Source organism: Cicer arietinum, chromosome 6 (genome assembly GCF_000331145.2).
Source record: "Cicer arietinum cultivar CDC Frontier isolate Library 1 chromosome 6, Cicar.CDCFrontier_v2.0, whole genome shotgun sequence".
Classification (NCBI taxonomy): Eukaryota; Viridiplantae; Streptophyta; class Magnoliopsida; order Fabales; family Fabaceae; genus Cicer; species Cicer arietinum.
The window spans coordinates 17,466,942-17,480,023 of record NC_021165.2 but is presented as its reverse complement, the minus strand read 5'-3'; the positions used below and the strand labels follow the sequence as shown (position 1 = coordinate 17,480,023).

General features: G+C 33.1%; 1 protein-coding gene across 1 annotated transcript; it reads left to right on the top strand.

Moving 5' to 3' along the window:
* The first annotated feature begins 989 nt into the window (after positions 1–989).
* LOC101513716 (putative 1-phosphatidylinositol-3-phosphate 5-kinase FAB1C) lies at positions 990–9,985 on the top strand. The gene is made up of 12 exons (XM_073370345.1): positions 990–2,374; positions 2,662–3,462; positions 3,569–3,722; positions 3,813–4,157; positions 4,571–4,813; positions 5,146–5,616; positions 5,709–6,040; positions 6,148–6,271; positions 6,407–6,577; positions 7,369–8,790; positions 8,874–9,140; positions 9,516–9,985. Exons 1-12 carry the CDS (start codon positions 1,794–1,796, stop codon positions 9,768–9,770), a joined length of 5,166 nt encoding a protein of 1,721 aa, XP_073226446.1. The 5' UTR covers positions 990–1,793; the 3' UTR covers positions 9,771–9,985.
* The last annotated feature ends 3,097 nt before the right edge of the window (positions 9,986–13,082 follow it).

The window sequence follows — 13,082 nt, the reverse complement described above, 5'->3', positions numbered from 1 at the left end:
TATTTAATGGATTAATTTGTCAATAATTAGTCAATGCATAATTACGGTACAAGATGACAAAATTTAATCGACAAATTTATCTTCAGATATATGACATTGATATGAGATCAACATTAATAAGCCTCATATTTAATTACAGTACCACATCAAAAAATTTAACACCAAAAGTTTATCGAGAAACTATTTTAATTGATATTAGACAATTTCATAATATATTTACCAATTTATTAAATTGAAGGATTATTTGACCGATGCTTACAATTTTATAAACAAATTTGTCTATTTACTCAAATTATTATAAAACTTAATCAAATTAATATATATCAGAATTACAATAGTTTTTGGTGCGTATGTATTAATTAACAATTGTTTCTGAATTAAATAAGTTTTTCATTCCTTTAAAATTTGTAAATTTTGATTTTAGTATTGTAAAAAAAATATATATACATATTTTAGTCCTTATAAAATTATTATGCAAATAGTTTTAGTACTTTTTGAAGTTTAACATGTGTTTTTGAATAAATACTTTGTATACAATTTACAACACAATAAAAAAAAATTCTACAAAATATAAATTCAGAAGTTGATTTATAGATATTGAGTATATGACTTTAAAAAAAATTATATTTAATTTATTCAAAGTTAAGAAATTATATATATTTGTGCAAATAAACTCTTAATAATATTATAAATATACTTACAAAAACTTATTTTAAAATTTAAAAATAAAAATATGCTTCGTTTTTGTAAAAACTATATCAATTTATAAAATAATTTTGTAGAAACTCAAAATAAAATTTTATAGATAATACAAATTAATTTAACCCTATTTAATACATTTTAAATATAAGTCGTTTGACTATTTTTGTAAGAATTAGAAAATTGCGTGCTATTTTAGGAAAATGAAGGAAGAAATCAATCTGAATAATTAACAATAAATATGAATAATGAAGAATATTTTAGTATATTATAAAATATTAATAAGGTGAAGAGGGAAGGGGTGGAAGAAAAGGAAAGGAAAAGAAAAGAAAAGAAAAAGAAAAGAAAAGGAAGCAGAGAGGGCGAGAAAGATGGGTAAGAAGAAGGGAGTAGCGTTTGTGTTTGAGATGCGAGCCTACTCCGGTAGAAAGGGAACCTTCTCTCTACTTCTTCTCTTTCTTCTTTTCATTCTAATTCTTCTCAGCATTTAAACATTTTCTTTCTTCGTAATCACTTTTTCTCTTCTTCTTCTACTCATTCAAACACTTCACCTTTTACTTCTAAACGAAAACACAAACTCGTTTTCTTCATTGCATACTTGTTGATTTAGGGATCGGTTCACTTTGTGGGGTCATTAACATTTCAAACTTTCTTGCTTTTTTATTTCTGTTTGGATAAAGATTTTAGTCTTTGTTATTTTTTGATATTAAAACATTGTTCCGTGGGGTCTGGTAGTTTTTTTGTTTTTGTTTTTAATTTTTTTTGTTAGGATTTGGGTGTAAATAGTCTCAGATTGGTTCATATAGCATCCTCCTCCTTTGATATTATTTGATTCCCAGGAGGATTTGCAATCAACAAAAAACACACACAAAAAAAAGAAAATAATTTATAATTAAATTTAAACAATCTCATTTGGTTCACCCCTTCCCCCAAATTTTATAGTGGGTTTTTATCAATACTCTTCACTTGATTTTTGATTTTTAGACAATTTTAGAGTGATCAGTGTTGTGGTAGGTTTTAAATTTTTGTGGAAGAAATTTCATATACTGAAGTTAGGTTAGAGGTTATTTGGTTTTGGGTTATTTTCATCTTATATGGGAATACCTGATAGTTCATTACTAGATCTAATAGAAAAGGTTAGGTCTTGGGTTTCCTGGGGAGGAAGTGATTTATCTGAGAGTTTTATTGATATGAAAAACAGTGGCTGCAAAATGTGTTGTGATTGTAGTCAAAATTTCAATGAGATGATTCACTGCAAATACAATTGCAAAAGCTGTGGCCGTTGGTTGTGTGGTAAGTGTATCAGAGGTTGTGATCTTCCAAATTCTGAATCTGATCATAATAGTGGTTTGAGAGAAACCATTAGTTCTTGCAAGTTCTGTTCGGTTACTAATAGGTTGTGTGAGGGTCAGAGGAAGTGTATTCTGAAAGTGCATCCTGCTGTTTCGCCTCAAGAGAGTCCGAGACAAAGTCCTGACCCGCCTTCACCTTGCTTTAGTGTTGAGACTGAAAGAGATAGTTGTCCACTAAATGTTGAATTGAATCAGGGTAGTCACTTTGAACAATATTTTCATGATCGAGAGCGCGAGTACTATGCTCGTTCGATGATCAATAGGAGTATCACCTCATCTGGTGATCAACCCTCTTCGTTATCCACTCCTCCATCTACCTTTAGGTAATCATTATTTTACCTTTTTTGTTTGATGTTACATGGTTTTTGTCATATTTTATTTGGAATTTATACTTTGCATAGATATATGATTTCTTATAGAAATGGTTGCCTTTGTTGTATGGCAACCATAAAGGTGAATTTCCATTGGTATATTAATTTCTTAACATATGTTCTCATGCATAGGTATATAATTTCTAAACAAATTATATAATTTTTTAATGATTTGAAACTCTAAGTGACTTGCCTGGTTTATCTATTCCAATTTGAAATGTTATTATGTACAAATGTAGGAGTGATGAAGAAGGAATGGAAAATTCTGGGAAGCACTCTCTCAGCCCATCACGTACATATTGCGATAACAATTCAGATGTAGATTCGAGTAGCGTTAGTGCTAGACATGACACTTACAACTGCAATTCTGTGGGATCAAGTCCTTCAGATAGCCCTTCTAGGATCGATTTTACTTCCAGCAGGGCCGGGCTTCCTTTGCAGAAGAAGGGGCAGGAGAAAAGCCCCATTCCTCAGTCTGAGGTTCCCTCCGGTCAACAAAGTACGGTTGTTTTAAAAAAGCCTGAACCTGGTACGGAGGATGCACATAACCCTACTTATTTTTCTGACGACTTGTCGATTTTCCGAAACCAGAATGAGATTTCACAGAAGCCGTTGGATTTTGAAAACAACGGCCATATCTGGTTCCCCCCACCACCTGATGACGAAAACGATGATGCAGAAGGCAATTTCTTTGCGTATGATGATGAGGATGATGATATCGGTGACTCAGGTGCCTTGTTCTCATCCAATAGCAGTCTATCTAATACGTTTCCTGCTAAAGAGAAACACAATGAGGGAAACAAGGAACCCTTAAAAGCTGTCATACAGGGGCATTTTAAAGCTCTTGTTTCACAACTTTTACAGGGAGAGGGAATTCAAGTTGGTAAGGAAAACGATTCTGTGGACTGGCTTGACATAGTTGCAACCGTAGCGTGGCAAGCTGCTAACTTTGTGAGACCCGACACTAGCAAAGGTGGCAGTATGGATCCTGGTGATTATGTAAAGGTCAAATGTGTAGCATCTGGAAGCCCGAGTGACAGGTAATGCGTGTTCCAGAATTTGCATATCTACCGTATTGATCATTTCTACACTCATAGGCATTTCACGTGGTTGGTTAACTGTGAAATTATGGTTCTTGTTTTGTAGCACCCTTATCAAAGGAGTTGTTTGCACAAAAAATATAAAGCACAAGCGCATGACGTCTCAATACAAAAAGCCTAGACTTCTCCTCCTAGGAGGAGCATTGGAATATCAGAAAGTTCCAAATCAACTGGCTTCTTTTGATACATTGTTGCAGCAGGTGCCTTCGCGTTTGATCAATGGCCTATGTATCTTTCAGTTTAAATTTAGTTTTTCTTGGAAAAAAATATTGATTTGATTATGCTGGCAGGAAAATGATCATCTGAAGATGATCATTTCAAAAATTGAGGCTCTTCGACCAAATGTTTTGCTGGTAGAAAAAAGTGTTGCTTCCTGCGCTCAGGAATATTTGCTGGCAAAGGAAATCTCCTTGGTGTTGAATGTTAAAAAGCCTTTGCTAGAGCGGATAGCTCGTTGCACTGGTGCTCTTATCACTCCATCAGTGGATAGTTTATCTAAAGCACGACTAGGGCACTGTGAGTTGTTCCGATTAGACCGAATTGTGGAAGATCATGAGACTGGTAATCAATTCAACAAAAAGGCATCCAAAACATTAATGTTCTTTGAAGGTTGCCCACGGCGTTTGGGATGCACGGTAATTTACTAGCATACTAATGTTTTAATAATCAGATCGTAGATTGAACCATTGAGACTTTCAGGTTATTGTTCAATTGGTTGAACCGGATGACTAATAAATGATTACAAATACAAATAAGTATTGAAAAATAGATTCTTTTGAAAAAAAAACCGGTCGAACCAACTGCGGCTCAATCCGGTTTTGACAGACTTAGAACTGACTGGGATTGAACCAACTGGCAGACTGGACGGTTCAGTTGGATGAACCGGGCAGTCTATTCTGAAAACTCTAAGTGTACTTTCTGTTTCTTTTTGTGTGTCCGATAGAGTAGAGTAACTAACTATAGAGAAGAGAATTGTAGAATTCAATATAAGAAAAGAGAAGAGAATCTTATAGATTTGTTCTGTTTCTGATTTGGGTTCTTGCTGCAGGTCTTACTGAAGGGTACATGTCTTGAAGAACTGAAAAAAATTAAACATGTTGTGCAATATGCAGTTTTTGCTGCCTACCATTTATCTCTTGAGACCTCATTCCTTGCTGATGAGGGTGCCACCCTGCCTAAAATGATAGTAAAACACTCGACAGACATGCCAGAGAGTGCAACAGCTGACACTGACATTTCTACTGTATCTAACATCTTTTCTTCTACCATATGCCAATCAGAGGCTGATGATGCTTCTAGAGTGATAAACTCTGTTGGTATTGATATAAAGATTGGAAATCTGGGACCAGTGTCAGAGCATCTGGATGAACTTAACTTTCATTCATATTCAGGCACCATGGTGGATTATAGTGTTGAGACAATGCTCTCTGATCAAGACTATAATAACCTAACATCTAATTTGACTTTTGAATCAGATTATTTGCACCAGTGCAATGAATCAGAGGGGGACACTATGTCTAGTTCAAGAGACCCTTCACGAGCAGATTTGCAAGAAACCATGCTTAAAGGTGAGAAAGAATGTGAAGTTGTTGACTCAACAAAAGACCAGATTTTGATATAAAGATTGGAAATCTGGGACCAGTGTCAGAGCATCTGGATGAACTTAACTTTCATTCATATTCAGGCACCATGGTGGATTATAGTGTTGAGACAATGCTCTCTGATCAAGACTATAATAACCTAACATCTAATTTGACTTTTGAATCAGATTATTTGCACCAGTGCAATGAATCAGAGGGGGACACTATGTCTAGTTCAAGAGACCCTTCACGAGCAGATTTGCAAGAAACCATGCTTAAAGGTGAGAAAGAATGTGAAGTTGTTGACTCAACAAAAGACCAGATTAACGAGGATGAGTTTTCTGGTGAATACTTTTCAGCCGCTGAAGCTCATCAGAGCATATTAGTGTACTTTTCCAGTCATTGTGTTTCGAAAGGAACTGTATGTGAACGCACTAGGTTGCTGCGCATAAAATTCTACGGCTCTTTTGATAAGCCACTCGGGAGATATCTACATGATGATCTATTTGATCAGGTAAGCTGCATTTATTTTCTCTGCTTGCTGTTAGGCTGTTATCCTTATACCAGTTAATTCCTAACTGTTATAATAAGAATTGTTTTTTCCAGACATCTTGTTGTCAGTCTTGTAAAGAGCCTGCGGAGGCGCATGTCCTTTGTTTTACACACCAGCAAGGAAATCTTACAATCAATGTTAGGCGCCTTCCCTCTGTGAAATTACCAGGTGAAAGAGATGGCAAGGTTTGGATGTGGCACCGGTGTCTGAGGTGTCCACTTGTTGATGGAGTTCCACCAGCTACTCGGAGAGTTGTTATGTCGGATGCTGCCTGGGGATTGTCTTTTGGAAAGTTCTTGGAACTTAGCTTCTCAAACCATGCAACTGCTAATCGAGTTGCTACCTGCGGACATTCATTGCAGAGGGACTGCCTCCGGTTTTATGGGTAAATCATCTGGACAAGGAATCATAAATTGATTATTCTGTTTATTTATGCAATTGTTTTCTTGTTTTGTTATACTTGAAAAATTATATACAACCTGATTTAAACAGGTTTGGGAGCATGGTTGTTTTCTTCCGGTATTCCCCTATTGATATTCTTTCTGTCCATCTACCCCCATCTGTTCTGGAATTTGGCTACACCCAAGAAAAGTGGATTAGAAAGGAGGCAGGAGAGGTGATGTATCAAATATACTCAATTTTTACTTTTCTATTTTGGTAGTGCTGAAAAATATGCCTTTTGGAGATTGTAAACTTTAATTTATCAACTCCTTGGTATCAAAATTTTAACTTTCCCCCTTCTTTTGCACAGCTTTTTAATAAAGTGAAAACCTTGTATGTGGAGATATCAGATGTGCTCGAACGATTTGAAACAAAGATTTTGTCTCCTGGTATTGGAAAGGAGGTGTCAGATGCCAATGACATTCATAGTCACATACTTGATCTGAAAGGCATGCTTCTAAGAGAAAAAAAAGATTATCATGTGAGTAGACTAATTTTATACTTGGTGCTCACGTAACATTCTTATATTAGAGGCTATGATGTTCATTGCCACATACTTGATCTGAAAGACATGCTTCTAAGAGAAAAAACGAATTATCATGTGAGTAAACAAATTTTAGTGTTGTCAAATAACAGCGATAGCGGCACTATAGCATAGCGGATTTTGACAAATCCACTATGGAAACCGCGATGCTATCCTAGTTTCGCTTTTCGGACAATAGTGGCCTCTATTCCAATTTCTGCTAGCCAAAATAGCGGCAATAGCAGAAAAATATAATTTAAGGTTTTTTATTACAAAACTGAATAATTTGAATTAGTGTCGAACATGGCCTATTTTTTTAGTTGAAAAACTGAAGAATTAATTAGTATTACTACTATATTCACTATAATACGCATAACTTTCAATATATAAGCTATGCTATGACTCCAAGCCCTTTTTTATTTGTATGAAACGTGCCTTTTTATATATATAATTTAGTTACTTTGACCTCTATGCGGCCTCTGCATTATGACCACAAAGCTATCCGCTATTTCACATAGCTGACTTTTGGTATTTTTCTATTTTCCACAATCGAGTATCGATAATTTATACTTGGTGCTTATGTAACATTCTTATATTAGGAGTTTAGGACACTTGGTTTCGGAGAGGGAAATGATGTGTTGTATTGTATGTATATATGCTTATTCCGACATTTATTACTGATGAATATACTTGTATGTATATGAGTTCCTGATCTATTTTTGTTTTGTTTCATGTATGTGTATGTATAGAGTTTGCTAAAACCAGCTGAGGAAATTGCAGAGCCAAGAAACATGGCTTTAGACATTCTGGAATTAAATCGGTTGAGACGTTCACTTCTAATTGGTTCACATGTTTGGGATCATCGGCTATACTCACTGGACTCTCATATTAAAAGAAGCTTTAGTTCCAAGGTTAAAGAAGAAAATGCATCGTTTGCAGATGTTTACGACTCACTTCACACGGATCAAAACTTTGACTCTGGGCTAGAGCAAAATAATTCTCAGCCTTCGAAATTGCAGGAGTCTCGTGAAAGTCATAAGCTTGTAGAGCCGGATGACCAACTTGAGTCTCGTGGTTCTGAAGCATCTGTGTGTTATTTTGATGGGGAAGAACCATATTCGGCTGATGAGCTTATTTCAAACAAAACAATATCCGAGTTTGTACCACCAAAGGAATCCAATCTTTCCGAAAAAATAGATTTGGCATGGACCGGAACTGAACAACCTGTTCACAGCCACTCTTCCTTTAAAAGGTTGACACAAACAATGAGAGTTCATTCTTTTGATTCAGCATTAAGAGTTCAGGAAAAAATTCGGAAAGACTTGCCCTCATCTTTACATATGTCAACACTTAGATCTTTTCATGCTTCCGGAGACTACAGGAATATGGTTAGAGACCCTGTCTCCAATGTATTGCAAAATCACTTTCAAATGTTGCCGTGGGAGTCGCAGCGGATAAATCTGATTCTGAGCTCCACACCGTCATTCATTTCCTCCGTTTCTCACATTGCCGAAGGTGCTCGGTTGCTGCTTTCCCAAACATGTCATGGTGATAGAGTTATAGCTGTATATGACAATGATTACTCCAGCATAATATCCTATGCCCTCAGTTCGAAGGACTACGAAGATTGGGTTTCAGGGAAGTCAGAACTACATGATGGTAGCTGGAATTCTCGCGAGAGGAACAATTCAGATTTAGCTTCTTCCAGCTTTTCTGCATGGGCCACATTGGACTTGGATTATATCAATTACGGTAGTTATGGGTCTGACGATGCTCCATCTTCAATTAGTTCGCTTATCAGGGACAACAAAAAATCTATACACTTGCAAATCTCTTTCGGCGATGATTCTTTGGCTGCTGCTGGAGGTAAAGTGAATTTTTCTGTCACTTGCTATTTTGCAAAGCAGTTTGATTCACTTAGAAAGAAGTGCTGCCCTAATGAAGTTGATTTCGTGAGATCCCTAAGCCGTGGCCGGAGATGGAGTGCACAGGGAGGGAAAAGTAATGTATATTTTGCCAAGTCATTAGATGAAAGATTTATTATTAAACAAGTGACAAAGACAGAATTGGAATCGTTTGAAGAATTCGCACCTCAATATTTCAAATACATGATGGATGCCTTGAACTCAGGAGGACCAACTTGCCTTGCCAAAATTCTTGGTATTTATCAGGTGAGATTCATACTTTGTCACTGTAATTGTTGTTGAAATGTAAATTTTAGGTTTTATAATGATATTATTTTGTTTTAACACAGGTCACTGCCAAATACCCAAAAGGTGGGAAGGAAACAAAGATAGATCTGATGGTAATGGAGAATCTTTTTTACAAGAGAAACATATCTAGGGTATATGATCTTAAGGGCTCAGAAAGATCCAGGTACAATGCTGATACAACTGGGACAAACAAAGTGATGCTGGACATGAACTTGTTAGAAACATTGAGAACAAAACCAATGTTTCTTGGAAGTAGGGCTAAGAGAAGACTCGAAAGAGCCGTATGGAACGACACTTCTTTTTTGGCGGTAAGCATAAATGATTAAAAGCTTTTGTTGTTGTTACTATTATTATTAATATTTTTTTAGTTATATAATAGTTATACTATGCAACGTTTTGAATAGCAGATATAGCAGCATTATAGTGTTATATCATAGGACAATTTTAACAAACCACTATTGTTTTACAATATGTGATTTAATACAAATAGTCAAGTAGCGGCCATAGCAGCACTACAGGACTATATCATTAGCAATGCTATTATAACACATGAAATTTGAAAAAATTGCTATTTTTTGCAATCCACGGTTGACAATATTTCTTTTTATTTATTGTGTAGCAATTGCCTATTATGTAAAAGGTTGTTGGTCACTGAGATTTGTGTCATTGTTGTTGTTGTTCAGTCAGTTGATGTTATGGATTACTCATTGCTGGTTGGGGTGGATGATGAGAAGAAGGAGCTAGTTTTGGGGATAATTGATTTCATGAGACAGTACACATGGGACAAGCATTTAGAAACGTGGGTAAAAGCATCTGGGATACTTGGGGGTCCAAAAAATGCTGCCCCCACAATTGTTTCTCCTAAACAATACAAGAAAAGATTCCGGAAGGCTATGACTACCTACTTTCTCACTTTACCTGATCAATGGTCTTCTTGAGATAAAGAAAAAAATTTCATTTTATTCTTTTCCTAACACAATGGTTTGTCATTTGTGTTACATTTCTATTCTATGTATGTATCCTTGGTGAAGACTCCTTTGGATACATCAACAAACTGTATTTTGTTTTTACTTTTTTTTTAAAACCTTATTATATCATTACAGATGAAAATATTATAATAATTTGATAAATAAAGACCTTATTTGTTTATTAATAGTTAAGAGCTTTTAGTCTTTTAACAATTTAAATGCGGTTTCGGGTGTCCTGTTAATTATTTTTATATGTGGTCATTGTTATTAGTACTATTAAATAACATAGGGTCACACGGCTTGGCTTGTTATTAAATACTAGAAGTTAAGTTTAACTTTATAAAAAAAGTCAAATATTTTAACTCATCAAGTTGTTACTTGCAATTGTGAAAGGTGGGGGACCTTTCCTCACCAACCTACTTACTTAGGTATGGCTAATTAAGCACGATGCACAATTAAGAAATTTTTATTGTTATCGGTGTTATAAATGAATAAACTAGTAAACTAGGTTTTTTAAATTTTGTTGGAACTTGGGGTAAATTATGTTCCGCCATAAATATTCAAGTGTCTTAAGATCCTGTTACCTACTTGGCCTTTGGAGTTTAAGCCCAACATATGAGAGATGAATCTGGAATGGTTAAACTATTTGAACCACCAACCCTGCTGCGTATATGTTATCATAGTTTTGGAATTAGGATTTATCTAGAACATGGTGTGAACTTGGAAACTAGGATTTTTAATTTTAATTTCTCTTTGAATTTCTGTATTTGTAATTTTAGTTTAATTTTTTATTCTAAATAATTCAGATCTTTAATTTAGTTAAAATTGTATTTTTAAATAGTTATTTAGTTTTTGCTGAAATGAAAAATTATATTTTCCATTGTATTTTGTTATATCATCATTTTGCATATCTTTTTGGGGGTCAAAATGAAGGTTGGGGTAAAATTGTAAAAATGTGATAACCGAGGACCAAAATATTCTATTTTAAAATAATGGAGAACTATTTTCATGAGAGTGAAAAAATAAAGGATCAAAAGTACAATTAAATATTTTATTATTAATAAATGACTTATTAAATTATTTTCTATATATTGAGTACTCGTCATTTTTACAATAAGCGTCATTTTTGTTCATTTCATATATATTAAAAATAATTATAAATAAAAGAAAAAAATAATTATTTTACTAAATTATTCTTCTTAATTATTGATATATTTTTCATTATCATAATACAAAGTATAACTAATGCTTTGGACATAGTATATATTGAAGTAATAATTAAGGGATACAATTGAAAAACATAATTCCATATACATTAGAGACGAAGAATGGCATTCATTTTATATCAAATGAAGTATATTAATAAAATACATTTATTAAATCACTCTTATTGAGTAATTTATTCGAAATGAAAAATAAATGAAGTTAACACTTTTTTCTGAAATAAAATATAAACAAATATCAACAATTTATCTTTTATTTAATGATAGTATATATCTCTAAAATATCTCTATTTCATTTAATTTTTTTAATTTATATTGATCAAATTTATTAGTCAAAGAGGATAATTTAAACGATATTTTTTTATTGAAATTGTATTAGATAAAATGTGATTAACTATTTTTTTAAAATAAGTGTAATTTGATATATTTTTGTATATAATTTACTTTGAAGGAAATACTTATGTATTCACTATTACCACAAATAAATGCAAAATAAAATATATTGATTTGAGAATGATATGGAAAAAAATAATATTTTTTTGATATTAAAATAATTGAATCATTTGATAATTTAACACATATTAAAAAATTGTATAAATAAAATAGTGAATACTATTTTTACTAAAATATCGTTAGTAAAAATTGATGTATTATCGATATTATAAATACATTATAAAATAGATTGCATAAAAAATAATACAAATAACATTAACTAAAAGATACAATTGAAAACAAATATATTAAAAATATCATCTATTTGTGAGGAATATTTTTTACAATTGAATCAATTATTTTGTATGGGAGTAATTAGTATTATATTGAAACGATTGGTACAACAAAAAAATAATGAGAGAGAGTAGTAGGGTGTCATTTGATTGGCCTAAGATGGCGTTCTTTGAATGACGGCGTGTGTTCTTTGATGGTGTTCCCTACTAGTTTACGGAAGTGTGCATTTCCATCCAAATAATGGATTGTGCACTTTCTTGCACGTGCTTAACGAAAGTAAGAGGAATTTGCTTCATAAAGAGCTCTTCAAAGTTTTCTTCATGTGCAGGCTACGTTTTGAGAGCTTATATACTACAACACTCTTGCACATGAACTCGTCCACTTTGGACGACACTTTTGTGACTTTCTTTACTTTTTATTTTTCATGTCTGAGGAGGAAAGTAATAAAGGGTTTTAATTTAATATAATAAATGTATTAGTAGAATAAATATTGTATTAAGTCCAAACTCACCGGCTAAATATAGGAAATTCAAGACACAACTAGATTAGAATGAAAACCAAGAGAACAAAAAACATAACCCAACAAAGCTTATGAAGGAAAAAAGATAATTGGCCAATAACATAACCCAAACAGAGTGAAAAACAAATAACTAAAAAGAATAACGCCTAGATTTAAGAATGCGCCAATAAAACAAAGATCGTCGGAAAAAAAATTGATAAAAGAGTTGACTCATATTAATAAAATTCAACTCCCGTTATTAATATAAAGATTTTTTTGAGGTTTATTATGACTTTGATAAGTCTTCGAAAACCTTTCATGAGGACAATGAACGAAGAAAAGACTTTAATGATGCATATATTTATATCATAATTTTGGAATAATTATGTAAGCTAAAGATATCGTTCAAGCTAATTAATTTACCATAGTTGTATGACCATCCTTCGTAGCTGATTGAAAATTCACTCAGTTTCGTTGTTGAGTTCTAATTTAGGAATCATATGGTAGTAATTTGCAAATTACCATGTTTTCATCCTCCTTCTTGTGCTCCTAATTCCAACCAAAACCATTAGAATGTGTTTGGGAATGGAATTTTTTTTAGGGAATGGAATTTTTTTAGGGAAGTTCAAAATTTTCAACCAAATTTTGTTTTGAACACGTGCGTCGCGCGATGTAAATTACTATTTTGATAAATATATTTTTATATTAATTTATATAATATAATAATTAAAATTAACATTGACATTAAAGACATAATTTTACTGGCATTGAAATTAAAGACATAATTTGAATTTTATCATCAATTTAATTCCATACACACAAACAAAAAATAAC